Below are 17,139 nucleotides of genomic sequence, written 5' to 3'. Positions count from 1 at the left end.
GAGACATCTTTATTCTCCACCCAGCCAGTGTGTTGTCTATAAATCACTATCTGTTGTTTAACATTGTTAGCTGGCTGGCAGGCCTTCCATCTGGGGACTAATATCCTCCTAAACATCTTTAGTTGAGGAAATAAATACATCTTCTGCTGGTCTACCTGAGCCTCTCCCTCCATCTCTTTCTGTCTCCCTCTCCCTCCATCTCTTTCTTTCTGTCTCCCTCTCCCTCCATCTCTTTCTTTCTGTCTCCCTCTCCCTCCATCTCTTTCTTTCTGTCTCCCTCTCCCTCCATCTCTTTCTGTCTCCCTCCCTCTCCATCCATCTCTTTCTGTCTCCCTCCCTCTCCATCCATCTCTTTCTTTCTGTCTCCCTCTCCCTCCATCTCTTTCTTTCTGTCTCCCTCTCTTTCTTTCTGTCTCCCTCTCCATCCATCTCTTTCTGTCTCCCTCTCCATCCATCTCTTTCTTTCTTTCTGTCTCCCTCCCTCTCCATCCATCTCTTTCTGTCTCCCTCTCCATCCATCTCTTTCTTTCTGTCTCCCTCTCCATCCATCTCTTTCTGTCTCCCTCTCCATCCCTACCCCCCTTATTGCATTCTGCCGTCACACACAGATGCTTTTTAATTTCTATGAGCTTCATATCTCCTCTTCACTGGCTCCACAGAATAGATTTCCACTGAACAAGCCCTCAATACTGCTCCCTGAACCTAATCCAACAACAGGTAGCCAGACTGTAGCTAGCCTACACACCAGGACATAACTGATAAGACTGCATAACTGTCTGCATAACTGCAAGACAGATCATAAGTCATTGAGTCTGTTAGTTTTGTTTTGTAGACATATGGAAAAGCAGAGAGACAAACAAGCACTTCTGTGAATTGGAGTGTTAGGTTACTCCTCATTAGGAACACTGGAGCCAAGGGTGATTCAGAGAAACAGACATTACACACTGTTGTTCACACTCACAAAACAAACGTCTGAACTCCAGGCGCTATGCAACAAAGCCTGTCTGAGAAAAACATGCTGTGTCTGTATGTGTGTGTCAGAAATTGTGTCTCAGACTGGAGGAAAACATGACATGAGGAGAACACCATCAGGGAGAGGGATCTCACCACAGGGTCAAATAAAAAACGAACATCCTCCAAGGTATTTACAATTTAAAAGGTCAAAACTAAAATCTTAAAAACATTCATAGTGACTGAAGTATGACACCTTCCATAATGGTAAAGACTACAATGCATTGTTACATTCCTGACCTTTGGAAGTCCATCTCACCCCACCTGTACCCACTAGCTGGGTCACGCATGATGTCATAGGATATTTGCATGCAGTGAGGCTGCAGTCAGAGTGCAGCTCAGAGACAAACAAACAGCCGCCAGTGGTGTCATAACACCCATTAGAAAGCGTCTGTCTGGACTGGAGAGGAGACAACAGTCTACAGCAGCCTACTGCTTGTTATAGTTGTTATGATGGCTTTTAAAATGGCTCAGAACCAGAACTTCAGCCAGGCAGCACCCAGAGTCATTCATTAAAACAATCCTAACCAATCTGCATAATGTTAAACTAATATATGTTGTAAACTAATGTGTTCCTTGAGGGTTGAGTCTAATTGAAGAGATAAAACAACCTGAAAGGTTGAAGATGCTGTAGTGCAGGGAAGGCAATGTGGATAGAAATCCATGTAATTAGAATTGTACGGAATTCTCATGATCACAATAAGAAGAATGATAAATAAAAACATTGAGATTCCTATTATAGGCCTCTAGGCTACACTTTCCAATGCTGTTCTAAATTGCAACTGCACTGTTTTGACTGCTGTCTCAAATGATTAACCTTAGGCTACAGGCAATCCTGTTAATTACAGAATACCCAGCAAAATATCATATAATTACACTTTTCACACACACACCCCGTCCTACTCTCCTACCAGTTTGATGTGTTGTATGGTGGCCTCTCTGGGGACATCCATCTGGATGTAGATGCCGGTGGGTAACAGGAAGTCCACAGTGACCAGGTCCTCTCCAGACAGCTGGGAGTGGGCCGCCCACAAGTCCAGGAGGTCTGTCATGGCGGGAGGCATCGCAGGGACCAACACCCAGCTCAACCATAAGGACCTGGGAAGAGGAAAGAGGACCGTTAAGGAGAGTAACCATGAACTGCTGAAGAACCACACAACCACATGCAGAGAGTATAGAACTGTGACCGTGAATGGCTGAACCACACCTCACAGAGTTCTTCCAATTCCTATTATCCTATTGATATGCAGCCATAGTCTGATGCTCTTTAGTAATGACTGAAGGTTGGGTGGTGTCTGGCTGAGGAGACTGTAATACTCCATCTTTACCCCCAGGGGTAGCCCTGTATAACACAGACTGGCCATGGTTGGGTGAGCACCAGCCTTCAGAGGAATGCCCACTAAGCAAACACAGGAACAAAAAGGTCACCAACCCCTCCCCTCACAACCTTCTCTGGTTTCCCCCCCTTGCATGGACCTGAGGCCGTTGCCAAGGCAATTATCAAGTAAACGGAGAGTCGAGGTACAGTGGCTTGCGAAAGTATTCACCCCCCTTGGCATTTTCCCTATTTTGCTGCCTTACAATCTGGAATTAAAAAGGATTTTTGGGGGGTTTGTATCATTTGATTTACACAACATGCCTACCACTTTGAAGATGCAAAATATTTTGGGGGGTGAAACAAACAAGAAAGACAAAAGAAACCCGGAAAACTTGAGCGTGCATAACTATTCCCCCCAATTACAGCTGCAAGTCTCTTGGGGTATGTCTCTATAAGCTTGGCACATCTAGCCACTGGGATTTTTGACCATTCCTCAAGGCAAAACTGCTCCAGCTCCTTCAAGTTTGATGGGTTCCGCTGGTGTACAGCAATCTTTAAGTCATACCACAGACTCTCAATTGGATTGAGGTCTGGGCTTTGACTAGGCCATTCCAAGACATTTAAATGTTTCCCCTTAAACCACTCGAGTGTTGCTTTAGCAGTATGCTTAGGTTCATTGTCCTGCTGGAAGGTGAACCTCAAATCTCTGGAAGACTGAAACAGGTTTCCCTCAAGAATTTTCCTGTATTTGGGGCAATCAACCTTATTTCTTTCTTTAAGCAATGGCTTTTTTCTGGCCACTCTTCCACAAAGCGCAGCTCTGTGGAGTGTACCGCTTAAAGTGGTCCTATGGACAGATACTCCAATCTCCGCTGTGGAGCTTTGCAGCTCCTTCAGGGTTATCTTTGGTCTCTTTGTTGCCTCTCTGATTAATGCCCTACTTGCCTGGTCCATGAGTTTTGGTGGGCGGCCCTCTCTTGGCAGGTTTGTTGTGGTGCCATATTTCCATTTTTTAATAATGGATTTAATGGTGCTCCGTGGGATGTTCAACATTTCTGATATTTTTTTATAACCCAACCCTGATCTGTACTTCTCCACAATTTTGTCCCTGACCTGTTTGGAGAGCTCCTTGGTCTTCATGGTGCCGCTTGCTTGGTGGTGCCGCTTGCTTGGTGGTGCCCCTTGCTTAGTGGTGTTGCAGACTCTGGGGCCTTTCAGAACAGGTGTATATATACACTGAGATCATGTGACAGATCATGTGACACATATTGCACACACTTTATTTAACTACTTACGTGACTTCTGAAGATAATTGGTTGCACCAGATCTTATTTAGGGGCTTCATAGCAAAGGGGGTGAATACATATGCACGCACCACTTTTGTTATTTATTTTTTAGAATGTTTTGAAACAAGTTATTTTTTTAATGTCACTTCACCAATTTTGACTATTTTGTCTATGTCCATTACATGAAATCCAAATAAAAATCTATTTAAATTACAGGTTGCCATGCAACAAAATAGGAAAAACGCCAAGGGGGGGAGGAATACTTTTGCAAGGCACTGTAAATTTAGCTGCCATTTCTTAAATCATCCTGTGAGTGTGCAATGACCGAAGTTAGTGTGGGACTGGAGTTGCCAGGTTAAAAAAATTCCCTTCAAAAATGTACCTGATGTGTTGTTACGGGTTTAGGTGGTTCAAGTACACACACACACTACAGTAAGTGCTTCAGCAGCTTTGGTAAAGAACCACATGCCGCCCAGTTTCCATTCTGGCTCAGTGTTTCACCACAATAGACCATCCACAATCGCAGTTGCCTTTCTGTAATGACCTATTCCTGAAGAGCATGTGTTTAAGTGCTCCAGCAGGCCACAGTTCAATCTCCATTTTGGCTCAATATCACCAGGCCATTAAATCCAGCAGCAGCCCCATTGTCTCTAATGGTGTTAAGTGCTTGGGTCCATTTTGGCTCTGCAGCGAGTACAGTATCATGGCCCATTTGGAGCCACTATCTTGGCCACTTAACATGATCAGCTATGCAGATACAACTGCTCTTTGACTGCCATTCAACACTCCCAACTAGAACATTCTCTCTTAAAGGGACTGTACAATTACTGAGCCACCAAGACGGGGGTAAGGAAACATACTGAACACACACACACACACACACACACACACACACACACACACACACACAGGTGAGTGGTGGAACTAAGCACTAGAGCTGGGAAGATAAACCTAAAATGATCAACACCGACCATATCGATCACTTCTCAGGCATTTTGCTGATATCGTTCATTACGATAAGTAGCCTTCCATTTTGAATAAGGCTGTAACGTAACAAAAGGTGGAAAATGTCAAGGGGTCTGAATACTTTCCGAATGCACTGTAAAGGATAATTTTAAAAAACTGTGGTGCACATTAATGTTATAAACGTAACATTCTATTTATTGTTATCATATCAATTCAGGCTATTTATCACAATGTTTGTCTATATCACCCAGATCTACTAAGCACCTTGTCAAATGTGCAGTTCAATGCCTGTCTCAGATAAACAACGCAGGGAGCCAGAGGGTGATGTCACAGAGGAGCCCAGTTACACATGAAAGGAAACGTGAGACCACAGTGCATCTGTCTGTCGCAGTTACAACTAACATGAGGAACACACACTGAACATCCCCCCCCCGCATCACAATGGGATTTGATAAACTATTAGCGTCCGTTGCTATATCAACGGTGTGATGACCTAATGCGTTGCATTGTGGAGATCATTACAGCAAAAATGACGTTCTTTTCATCCCCGCTATGTAAACAAAGCTGATTTTCGCGACAATTTTGCTGTTTAAACAAGTTTGGTTTAGCTAATAAGATTACACGCATGACAGGACCACCCACCTCACGGGCAAAACCTTGTAGTGGCCCCCCCCTTCACGGTGGAGAGAAAAATTATATATTTTAAAAGTTAATTTTGCCATGGGCTGTAGAGAAAATGCTGCAGTTTTAAAGCAAGTGTTCTGCAATTCTAAACTTTTTGCCATGGGGTGGAGATATGTTGTTGTTGCAGTTTTAAAGCAAAACATTCCCGATATTCTGCGCTTATACCTGGAGCCAGCCCTGTGTGTGTCTAAGGAATTAAACAGTGCGGACTGAATCCAATACATGTGATACGTGTGTCCTGAACATACCTATATGCAAATCTCACATTGACATCCATGTAGGATTTGCACATAAGGTCAAGTTAACCGTACATAGCTGATGAGAATATTTCCCCTGGAATAGTGAGTTAATGAGTGTGTATGAGACGTACAGGTGTGATTTCATCATGACAGTGTAAAGGGTAGGGGAGAATGTATAGGGTTTCTGTGATAGCAGAGGAGTCACTGCAGAACTAGGACATCCTAGTCCATATTAATGACACGTATTCCACTGTCACACTTAATGAAATAATTCCATCATGGTCAGTATGGAAAGAAAGGACTGTTGTCATGGTAACACACCATTGTTCTATTGAAACAGTCTCTCCAACGACTGACAAATACATTATGATTAGGATTATTAACAAGTATGTTCTTTGTAAACTGTCGCGGAGTGTCCCTCTAGTACTCTAGTCTACAAATGGGGCAGTGTGTGTGTGAGGAGGGGGGAGGTATGAGGTCATGGTCAGTGATTAAGGACCCTGTGACACTTCTAAAAATACTACAGTGAGTTCACAAAGAGGAAGAACCCCCCCTCCTCCTCACTATAAATACAGTACTCTCTCACACACACACAATCTATACTAGGGCATCCTGAGTCAGCTTTTCCACTAGCTCACTAGCTGAGTGGGTGTTGTTCAGGGGGGAAATGGGGACTTAGGGACTGTACTGACCACATCCAGTCATATCGGCCCACATGGTGCAATATCATGCCCCTTCCCTCTCTGAACATGTTAACTCCCCTTGTGAGTGGGGGGGAATAGAGTGTGAGTGGTCAGTAGGGTGGTGAGTGGGAATAGTGTGTATGTGTGTGTGTGTATGTACAGCGGCTTGCGAAAGTATTCACCCCCCTTGGCATTTTACCTATTTTGTTGCCTTACAACCTGTAATTAAAATTTATTTTTTGGATGTTTGTATCATTTGATTTACACAACATGCCTACCACTTTGAAGATGCAAAATATATTTTATTGTGAAACAAACAAGAATTAAGAAAAAAAAGAAAAACTTGAGCATGCATAACTATTCACCCCCCCAAAGTCAATAATTTGTAGAGCCACCCTTTGCAGCAATTACAGATGCAAGTCTCTTGGGTATGTCTCTATAAGCTTGGCACATCTAGCCACTGGGATTTTTGCCCATTCTTCAAGGCAAAACTGCTCCAGCTCCTTCAAGTTGGATGGGTTCCGCTGGTGTACAGCAATCTTTAAGTCATACCACAGATTCTCAATTGGATTGAGGTCTGGGCTTTGACTAGGCCATTCCAATACATTTAAATGTTTACCCTTAAACCACTCAAGTGTTGCTTTAGCAGCATGCTTAGGGTCATTGTCCTGCTGGAAGGTGAGCCTCCGTCCCAGTCTCAAATCTCTGGAAGACTGAAATAGGTTTCCCTCAAGAATTTCCCTGTATTTAGCGCCATCCATCATTTCTTCAATTCTGACCAGTTTCCCAGTCCCGGCCGATGAAAAACATCCCCACAGCATGATGCTGCCACCACCATGCTTCACTGTGGGATGGTGTTCTCGGGGTGATGAGAGGTGTTGGGTTTGCGCCAGACATAGCGTTTTCCTTGATGGCCAAAAAGCTCAATTTTAGTCTCATCTGACCAGAGTAACTTCTTCCATATGTTTGGGGAGTCTCCCACATCGCTTTTGGCGAACACCAAACGTGTTTGCTTATTTTTTTCTTTAAGCAATGGCTTTTTTTCTGGCCACTCTTCCGTAAAGCCCAGCTCTGTGGAGTGTACGGCTTAAAGTGGTCCTATGGACAGATACTCCAATCTCCGCTGTGGAGCTTTGCAGCTCCTTCAGGGTTATCTTTGGTCTCTTTCTTGCCCCTCTGATTAATGCCCTCCTTGCCTGGTCCGTGAGTTTTGGTGGGCAGCCCTCTCTTGGCAGGTTTGTTGTGGTGCCATATTCTTAAATTTTTTAAATAATGGATTTAAAAATGGTGCTCCGTGGGACGTTCAAAGTTTCTGATATTTTTTTATAACCCAACCCTGATCTGTACTTCTCCACAACTTTGTCCCTGACCTGTTTGGAGAGCTCCTTGGTCTTCATGGTGCCGCTCGCTTGGTGGTGCCCCTTGCTTAGTGGTGTTGCAGACTCTGGGGCCTTTCAGAACAGGTGTATATATACTGAGATCATGTGACAGATCATGTGACACATATTGCACACAGGTGGACTTTATTTAACTAATTATGTTACTTCTGAAGGTAATTAGTTGCACCAGATCTTATTTAGGGGCTTCATAGCAAAGGGGGTGAATACATAGTGGGGAAAAAAAGTATTTAGTCAGCCACCAATTGTGCAAGTTCTCCCAGTTAAAAAGATGAGAGGCCTGTAATTTTCATCATTGGTACACGTCAACTATGACAGACAAAATGAGAAAAAAAAATCCTGAAAATCACATTGTAGTATTTTTAATGAATTTATTTGCAAATTATGGTGGAAAATAAGTATTTGGTCAATAACAAAAGTTTCTCAATACTTTGTTATATACCCTTTGTTGGCAATGACACAGGTCAAACGTTTTCTGTAAGTCTTCACAAGGTTTTCACACACTGTTGCTGGTATTTTGGCCCATTCCTCCATGCAGATCTCCTCTAGAGCAATGATGTTTTGGGGCTGTCGCTGGGCAACACAGACTTTCAACTCCCTCCAAAGATTTTCTATGGGTTGAGATCTGGAGACTGGCTAGGCCACTCCAGGACCTTGAAATGCTTCTTACGAAGCCACTCCTTCGTTGCCCGGGCGGTGTGTTTGGGATCATTGTCATGCTGAAAGACCCAGCCACGTTTCATCTTCAATGCCCTTGCTGATGGAAGGAGGTTTTCACTCAAAATCTCACGATACATGGCCCCATTCATTCTTTCCTTTACACGGATCAGTGATCCTGGTCCCTTTGCAGAAAAACAGCCCCAAAGCATGATGTTTCCACCCCCCATGCTTCACAATAGGTATGGTGTTCTTTGGATGCAACTCAGCATTCTTTGTCCTCCAAACACGACGAGTTGAGTTTTTACCAAAAAAGTTCTATTTTGGTTTCATCTGACCATATGACATTCTCCCAATCCTCTTCTGGATCATCCAAATGCACTCTAGCAAACTTCAGACGGGCCTGGACATGTACTGGCTTAAGCAGGGGGACACGTCTGGCACTGCAGGATTTGAGTCCCTGGCGGCGTAGTGTGTTACTGATGGTAGGCTTTGTTACTTTGGTCCCAGCTCTCTGCAGGTCATTCACTAGGTCCCCCCATGTGGTTCTGGGATTTTTGCTCACCGTTCTTGTGATCATTTTGACCCCACGGGGTGAGATCTTGCATGGAGCCCCAGATCGAGGGGAGATTATCAGTGGTCTTGTATGTCTTCCATTTCCTAATAATTGCTCCCACAGTTGATTTCTTCAAACCAAGCTGCTTACCTATTGCAGATTCAGTCTTCCCAGCCTGGTGCAGGTCTACAATTTTGTTTCTGGTGTCCTTTGACAGCTCTTTGGTCTTGGCCATAGTGGAGTTTGGAGTGTGACTGTTTGAGGTTGTGGACAGGTGTCTTTTATACTGATAACAAGTTCAAACAGGTGCCATTAATACAGGTAACGAGTGGAGGACAGAGGAGCCTCTTAAAGAAGAAGTTACAGGTCTGTGAGAGCCAGAAATCTTGCTTGTTTGTAGGTGACCAAATACTTATTTTCCACCATAATTTGCAAATAAATTCATAAAAAATCCTACAATGTGATTTTCTGGATTTTTTTTCCTCAATTTGTCTTAGTTGACGTGTACCTATTATGAAAATTACAGGCCTCATCTTTTTAAGTGGGAGAACTTGCACAATTGGTGACTGACTAAATACTTTTTCCCCCCACTGTATGCACACACCATTTTTCCTATGTTCATTACATGAAATCCAAATAAATATCCAATTAAATTACAGGCTGTAATTCAACAAAATAGGAAAAACGCCAAGGGGGATGAATACTTTTGCAAGGCACTGTATGTGTGCGTGGGGAAGTGTGTGTGTGTGAGTGAGTGGTCAGCAGGGCACTGAGTGGGGGGGAATAGAGTGTGTGTGTGTGTGTGTGTGTGTGTGGTCAGTAGGGTGGTGAGTTGTGGAAGTGTTGTGGTACACAGTGATAACACTTCTATGTGAACAGAACCCATTTTGATGTAGAACTAGCTTCCTGCCATCCAGGACCTCTATACCAGGCGGTGTCAGAGGAAGGCCCTAACAATTGTCAAAGACTCCAGCCACCCTAGTCATAGACTGTTCTCTCTGCTACCGCATGGCAAGCGGTACCGGAGCGCCAAGTCTAGGTCCAAAAGGCTTCTTAACAGCTTCTACCCCCAAGCCATAAGACTCCTGAACAGCTAATCATGGCTACCCGGACTATTTGTATTGTCCCCCCCCCACCCCACCCCACCCCCTCTTTTACGCTGCTGCTACTGTTTATTATCTATGCAGTCACTAACTCTACCCACATGTACATATTACCTCAATTACCTTGACTAACCGGTGCCTCCACAAAGTGACTCTGTATCTGTACCCCCTGTATATAGCCTCCCTACTGTTATTTTATTTTAATGCTGCTCTTTATTTTTGTTATTTTTTACTTACCTAATTTTTACTTACTTTTCTTAAAACTGCATTGTTTTTTTTGTTTAAAAATAAATAAATAATTAACTTCCCCTTTATTACTTTTCAACCCCACCATCCTTTCCCTACTTGGAGTAAATTAGTGAACAACAATGCCCAGGCCTCTACTTCCGGTCTATACTTACTATCTACACCTTATGGACAGAGTTAATTTGACAATAATTCTATTATATATATATATATATATTATTTATTTATTTTTTGCTCCTGAACTTCTTCTACTCTCAACCTCTCCGATCATTTTCATGATGTCCATCCGGTTTGCTTCTATATGCCATATCTTTCTAACTGTGCTCTTTCCCAAAAGCTCCCAACATACAACCTATATACTTATTATGGACACAGTATGCTTACATTATTAGTTATCTTTGTTATTATTTGTTGTTATTTGTTATTAGTCCCATCCTTCAACTCTATTCAATACCTCCCATCTATCTCTTAACACCATCCATATAGGATTTCTATTTGCCATATATATTTCAACCGTACTGTGATGTTTTACAAAAGTTCTGAACCTTTCTATTGTCATTGCTTCTACAGATTGTGAATTAAAAATAAACATTTTTGCTAAAAGTATTATTATATTATTGATTGATTGACTATGACTTTTCAGATCACCCAGTAATGCTATCTGCAAGGTTAGTTCCAGGTAAATATTGCAATCCTTTAGCCATTCCTGGACCTGTGTCCAAAAACAAGCTACAAATGGACAGAACCAAAACAAATGATCTAATGATTCTGTCTCTTCACAGCAAAATCTGCAGAGCTGGGAAGATTGTATCCCCAATATAAATAACGTTCTATTGGTAGCAATAATTTTATATAATAATTTAAATTGAAAGATTTTAATTTTTGAATCCGGTGTCGTTTTGCGTGTCAGTTCATAAACACTATGCCATGGGATCGGTACGTCAAAGATCTCTTCCCAACTATTTTGCAATCTATATGGGACGGCTGTCAATCCTTTGGTCCTTAAGTGAAACTGATATACTTTTTTATTTATCACAGTTTTCCTTAACCAATTATGTTCTTTAATGCAAGGCCGACAGACAAGTTCCTTACTTTCTCCCCCTTCCACTTTCCTCTTCCACTTTTGCGGTAAGGTTGCAATTATTTGGTTGTAATTTTGGGTAGAGCAGACATTTCCATATGTTTTTGTTAGCTGCATGTGCGACATAACTCCACCAGTCCTACCGATGATATCATTTACGAAGATTATACCTTTTTTAAACATTCTGTCAAAAAATAAAGGTTTTTTGTCAATTAGTTTATTTGAATTTAACCACAATATTTGTTGCATTATTTGTTCTGTCGTTTCTGGAGGATTAAATTGAAATTGCAACCAACTTTCTATGGCTTGTTTTAGAAATAGTGACATTTGGGAGATTATTTCCTTTTCAAATAACTGAAAGTGAGAGGTTGTAATCTGAATAAAGGGAAAAAGGCCTTTCTTGAACATTGGGTGAGACAATCTTACTAATTTGCTTGAGAACCAGTTCGGATTTAAGTATAACTTTTGGATGACTGAAGATTTTAGTGATAGGTCTAATGCTTTAATATTTAATAATTTCTGTCCTCCGAATTCATATTCATTATATAAATATGCTCTTTTAATTTTGTCTGGCTTGCCGTTCCAAATAAAATTGAATATTTTTTTCTCATATAATTTAAAAAACGGTTTGCTAGGCGTAGGCAAGACCATAAGCAAATAGGTAAACTGGGATAATACTAAAGAGTTAATCAGGGTGATTTTTCCACAAATTGACAGGTATTTTCCTTTCCATGGTAGTAAGATCTTATCTATTTTTGCTAACTTTCTATTAAAATGTATTGAAGTGAGATCATTTATTTCCTTTGGGATATGTATTCCGAGTATATCCACATCACCATCAGACCATTTTATTGGTAAACTACATGGTAATATAAAAATTGTATTTTTTAGTGATCCAATACGTAATATAGTACATTTGTCATAATTTGGTTTTAATCCAGAGAGGTTAGAAAATGTATCTAGATCAGGGGTGTCAAACTCATTTTAGCTCAGGGGCCACATGGAGGAAAATCTATTCCCAAGTGGGCCGGACCGGAAAAATCATGGTATATATAACTTAAAAACAACAACTTCAGATTGTTTTCTTTGTTTTAATACGATCAACATACAACATAAAGCTGGAGCCTGAGGACAGTGTGTCCAAAATAGTACAAGCACAACATCACTATTAATCATAAAACACGTCAAGTTTATTTGAAAATTCTAAAGAAAAAGAACACACAAACACACAATGCCTCAGTGATTAACAGAACTGTTTCACAGATCACAGAACTATATCAGGGTGTCATTTCTCAGGCAGAAATGTAGATAAAAATAATGAAATCCTGTTCCCCAAACAAGTGCAAGAACCACCGAGTCAAGAATAGGTTAAATATACAAATAAAATAAAATCAATTAAAAACAATAGCACATCAACATAAAAACATATAAACATAAAGCTGGAGCCTGAGGACAGTGTCCAAAAGCACAACATCACTATTAATCATAAAACACCTCAAGTTATTTGAAAGTTCTGAGGACAAAGAACACACAAACACACAATGCCTCAGTGATTCACAGAAGTATATCACAGAACTATATCAGGGTGTCATTTCTCAGGCAGAAATGTAGATAAAAATAATGAAATCCTGTTCCCCAAACAAGTGCAAGAACCACAGAGTCAAGAATAGGTTAAATATACAAATAAAATAAAATCAATTAAAAACAATAGCACATCAACATAAAAACATATAAACATAAAGCTGGAGCCTGAGGACAGTGTCCAAAAGCACAACATCACTATTAATCATAAAACACCTCAAGTTATTTGAAAGTTCTGAGGACAAAGAACACACAAACACACAATGCCTCAGTGATTCACAGAAGTATATCACAGAACTATATCGGGTGTCATTTCTCAGGCAGAAATGTAGATAAAAATAATGAAATCCTGTTCCCCAAACAAGTGCAAGAACCACAGAGTCAAGAATAGGTTAAATATACAAATAAAATAAAATCTATTAAAAACAATAGCACATCAACATAAAAACACATCAACATAAATCTGAAAGCGTTGCTCAAACTCCCGTAACAGTCCCGTTATTTTATCTTTGAACCGCTTCATGTCTGCCACATGTTGGGTCGCGCACACATTTTTCAGACAGGGGAAGTGAGCTGCATCACCACCGGCAAGTTGCGTCTCCCACAATGACAGCTTCAACTTGAAAGAACGTATGCTGTCATAATACTGCGTGACAACTTTGTTGCGCCCTTGCAGCTGTTTGTTCAAGTTATTCAGGTGCTCTGTAACATCCACCATAAATGCAAGGTCCTGCATCCATTCTGCGGAATGAAATTCTAACACTGGTTTGCCCTTTTCTTCCATGAACTGTTCAATTTCTTCTCGTAAATCAAAGAAACGTCTCAGCACAGCACTTCGGCTTAACCATCTTACCTCAGTGTGGTATGGCAGGCCATAGATGTGGTCTTTCCCTCTGAGAAGGCTGTCAAACTGACGGTGATTCAGGCTTCTGGATCGGATGAAATTAACAGTTTGGATGACCACCTTCATGACGTTATCCATCTTTAATGACTTGCAACACAAAGCCTCCTGGTGCAAAATACAGTGAAAAGTCAAAAAATCACATCCTCCATTTGCAGATTGCACTTTCTCTCTGAACTTTGTCACAACGCCTGCTTTTTTCCCCGATCATTGAGGGCGCACCATCTGTAGTCAGGCTGACAGCGCGGGACCAGTCCACTCCGACCCTGTCCAGCGCGCCGACGAGTGCGGTAAAAATATCAGCTGCTGTCGTTGTATCTGTCATTGGCACCAACTCCACGAACTCCTCGGTGACGGTCAATGTGTCATCAACTCCGCGGATGAAAAAATTGCCAGTTGTGCAACATCTGTAATGTCCGTGCTTTCATCAATTGCAACCGAAAACGCAATAAATGACTTTACTTTTTGCTTCAACTGGCTGTCCAAATCCACTGAAAGATCGGAAATCCTGTCTGCAACTGTGTTTCTTGTCAGGCTGATATTTGCAAAAGCCTGCCGCTTTTCAGGGCACACAATCTCGGCTGCCTTCATCATGCATGTTTTTACAAATTCACCCTCACTAAATGGTTTTGAAGCCACTGCGATTTCATTAGCAATGAGGTAGCTAGCTTTCACTGCAGCGTCACTGATGTCTCGGCTGTGAGTAAACACAGACTGCTGTTTCTTCAGACCCGCCAACAGTTCATTCACCTTCTCTCATCTCCGCTGTCCTTGAAATTTGTCATATTTGTCAGCATGAAGACTCACATAGTGGCGACGAAGGTTATATTCTTTCAGCACTGCAACATGCTCTGAACACACCAAACATACAGCTTTCCCATTCAATTCCGTGATTAAATAGGATGACCATTTTTCTTGGAACACTCTGCGTCCACTTTTCTCTTTTTTGACAGAGACATATTGGGGCAATGAGGGTGCCAAAGCACATAATGTTAAAAGTAGAAGCCGTAATAAATATCGCGGGCAAAACAAAGTAGCTCATTGGCTGCACGTGCTTGACCTACTTGCTCTGCCCCGGTATAAACGGTTTGCTTGCTTAACACAATTGCTATTGCGCCATCCAGTGGACGCAATTGGAACAGCAGTTTATTTTATTGAAAAATTGCAGCGCATTTTTATACTTTACAAAAAAAAAATATATATATATATATATATTTTTTAAATCATCTCGCGGGCCGGATTAAACCCGTTTGCGGGCCTGATCCGGCCCGCAGGCCGTACGTTTGACACCCCTGATCTAGATCCTCTATGAGGCTGTGGAGGGATTCTAGTTGTGGATCTAAAAGAAAACATGAATCATCTGCGTACAATGACACCTTTGTTTTTAAGCCCTGTATTTCTAATCCTCTGATATTATTATTGGATCTGATTTTAATAGCTAACATCTCGATGGCCACAATAAATAGATATGCCGATAGTGGACAACCTTGTTTCACTCCTCTTGACAGTTTAAAACTTTCTGAGAAATAGCCATTATTTACTATTTTACACCTAGGGTTACTATACATGATTTTGACCCATTTTATAAGAGATTCTCCAAAATTGAAATGCTCCAGGCATTTATATATAAACCCCAGTCGAACTTTATCAAATGCCTTTTCGAAGTCTGCTATGAATAGCAGGCCTGGTTTCCCATATTTTCCATAGTGTTCTATTGTTTCCAATACTTGCCTTATATTATCTCCAATGTATCTTCCATGTAAAAAACCTGTCTGATTAGAATGAATAATATCCGACAATACCTTTTTTAATTCTATGCGCTATACATTTTGCTAGGATTTTTGCATCACAACACTGAAGTGTAAGGGGCCTCCAATTTTGTAAATGGACTGGATCTTTATATTTTCCACTTGTATCCTGTTTCAGTAATAATGAGATCAGACCTTCTTATTGAGTGTCAGATAATCTACCATTTACATAGGAGTGGTTAAAACATGCTAATAACGGTCCTCTTAGTATATCAAAAAAGGTTTGGTATACCTCGACTGGTATGCCATCCAACCCTGGAGTTTTCCCAGACTTAAAGTCTTTAATTGCATCCAGAAGTTCCTCCTCTGTAATTTCACCTTCACATGAGTCTTTCTGTGTGGCTGTTAATTTGACATTCTCAATAGAAAAAAAATCTCTACAATTAGCTTCAGTTAGAGGAGATGGAGGCGACTGAAAAGAAAACATATGCTTAAAGTACTTTGTTTCTTCCTTCAAAATATAATTTGGTGAATTATGGGTGACTCCGTCAATTGTAACCAGTTTCATTAAGTTATTTTTGGTAGCATTCCTATGTTGAAGATTAAAAAAGAATTTAGTGCATTTTTCCCCATATTCCATCCAGTTTGCTTTATTTTTATAATATATTACACTTGATCTTTCTTGAATAAGTTTCTCCATTTCTTTTTGTTTTTCCTCTAATTTATTCTGAGCCTCTATGTTACAGTTTTTATTGCCATCTATCTGTTCAGTTAGACTTTCTATTTCCTTTTAGTATAAACTCTTTTGACCTAAATTGCTTTTGTTTTCGAGATGAGTACTGAATTGCATGGCCTCTAAAGGCACATTTAAAGGTGTCCCATACAATAAGGGGATTCGCTGTACCTATGTTATGTTGGAAAAAGTCAGTTATAAATTCCTTTGTTCTAATTATAAATAAATTATCATCCAATAGGCTTTGATTAAATTTCCAATATCCTCGCCCACGTGGAAATTCAGTAAGAGTAATGTATATGCCTATTATATGATGGTCCGACCGCATTCTGTCCCCTATCAACACTTTTTTTTACTTTTGGTGCCAACGAGAATGAGATAAGAAAGAAGTCAAGACGACTAGCTTGATTCAGTCTCCGCCATGTATATCTCACTAGATCAGTATATTTAAGCCTCCATATATCTACTAGTTCTAATGTATCCATGACATTCACAATTTCCTTAAGAGCATGTGGGTGATTGTTTGTGGTGTGAATTCCTTTTCGGTCCATTGAGCTATTTTGGTGCATTGTTGGTTAAGGGCTTGTAAGTAAGCATTTCACTGTAAGGTCTACATCTGTTGTATTCCGCGCATGTGACAAATACAAATTTGATTTGATTCAGTGGTCCTGTTGGCTGTGAATCACAGTAACCCTGAGGTTCTGACTCAGTGTGAGGCCTGACCTAACAGGCGTGTTAGGAGTGTGCATGTGGGTTGTGAAGGGTGTGCTTGTGAAACAGTCACACCCTCACTGCTGATCAAACATGACAGAAATACAGAAAATCACTAGATACTCCTACTTCTGGATTTAGAGAGTGGCTGTGGGCTTGAGACAGGATATGAGAGAATACAACTGAAGGGGATGAATAGCCTTTACTGTAGTTCACATGTAGGCCTACTGTAGCAAAA

General features: G+C 40.9%; 1 protein-coding gene across 1 annotated transcript in view; it reads right to left on the bottom strand.

Annotated features, from left to right (window-relative positions):
* Positions 1-17,139, bottom strand: part of LOC121566901 (phosphatidylinositol 4,5-bisphosphate 3-kinase catalytic subunit beta isoform) — an 80,045-nt gene that overhangs the window by 20,595 nt on the left and 42,311 nt on the right. Inside the window, exon 3 of the mRNA XM_041876812.2 lies at positions 1,923-2,109. Coding sequence (XP_041732746.1) covers positions 1,923-2,075 — 153 coding nt within the window. The 5' untranslated portion in view covers positions 2,076-2,109. The remainder of the gene's footprint in view (positions 1-1,922; positions 2,110-17,139) is intronic.

The sequence above is a fragment of the Coregonus clupeaformis genome, chromosome 5 (genome assembly GCF_020615455.1).
Source record: "Coregonus clupeaformis isolate EN_2021a chromosome 5, ASM2061545v1, whole genome shotgun sequence".
In the NCBI taxonomy this organism is placed as follows: domain Eukaryota; kingdom Metazoa; phylum Chordata; class Actinopteri; order Salmoniformes; family Salmonidae; genus Coregonus; species Coregonus clupeaformis.
This window is presented reverse-complemented; position numbering and strand designations above follow the sequence as displayed.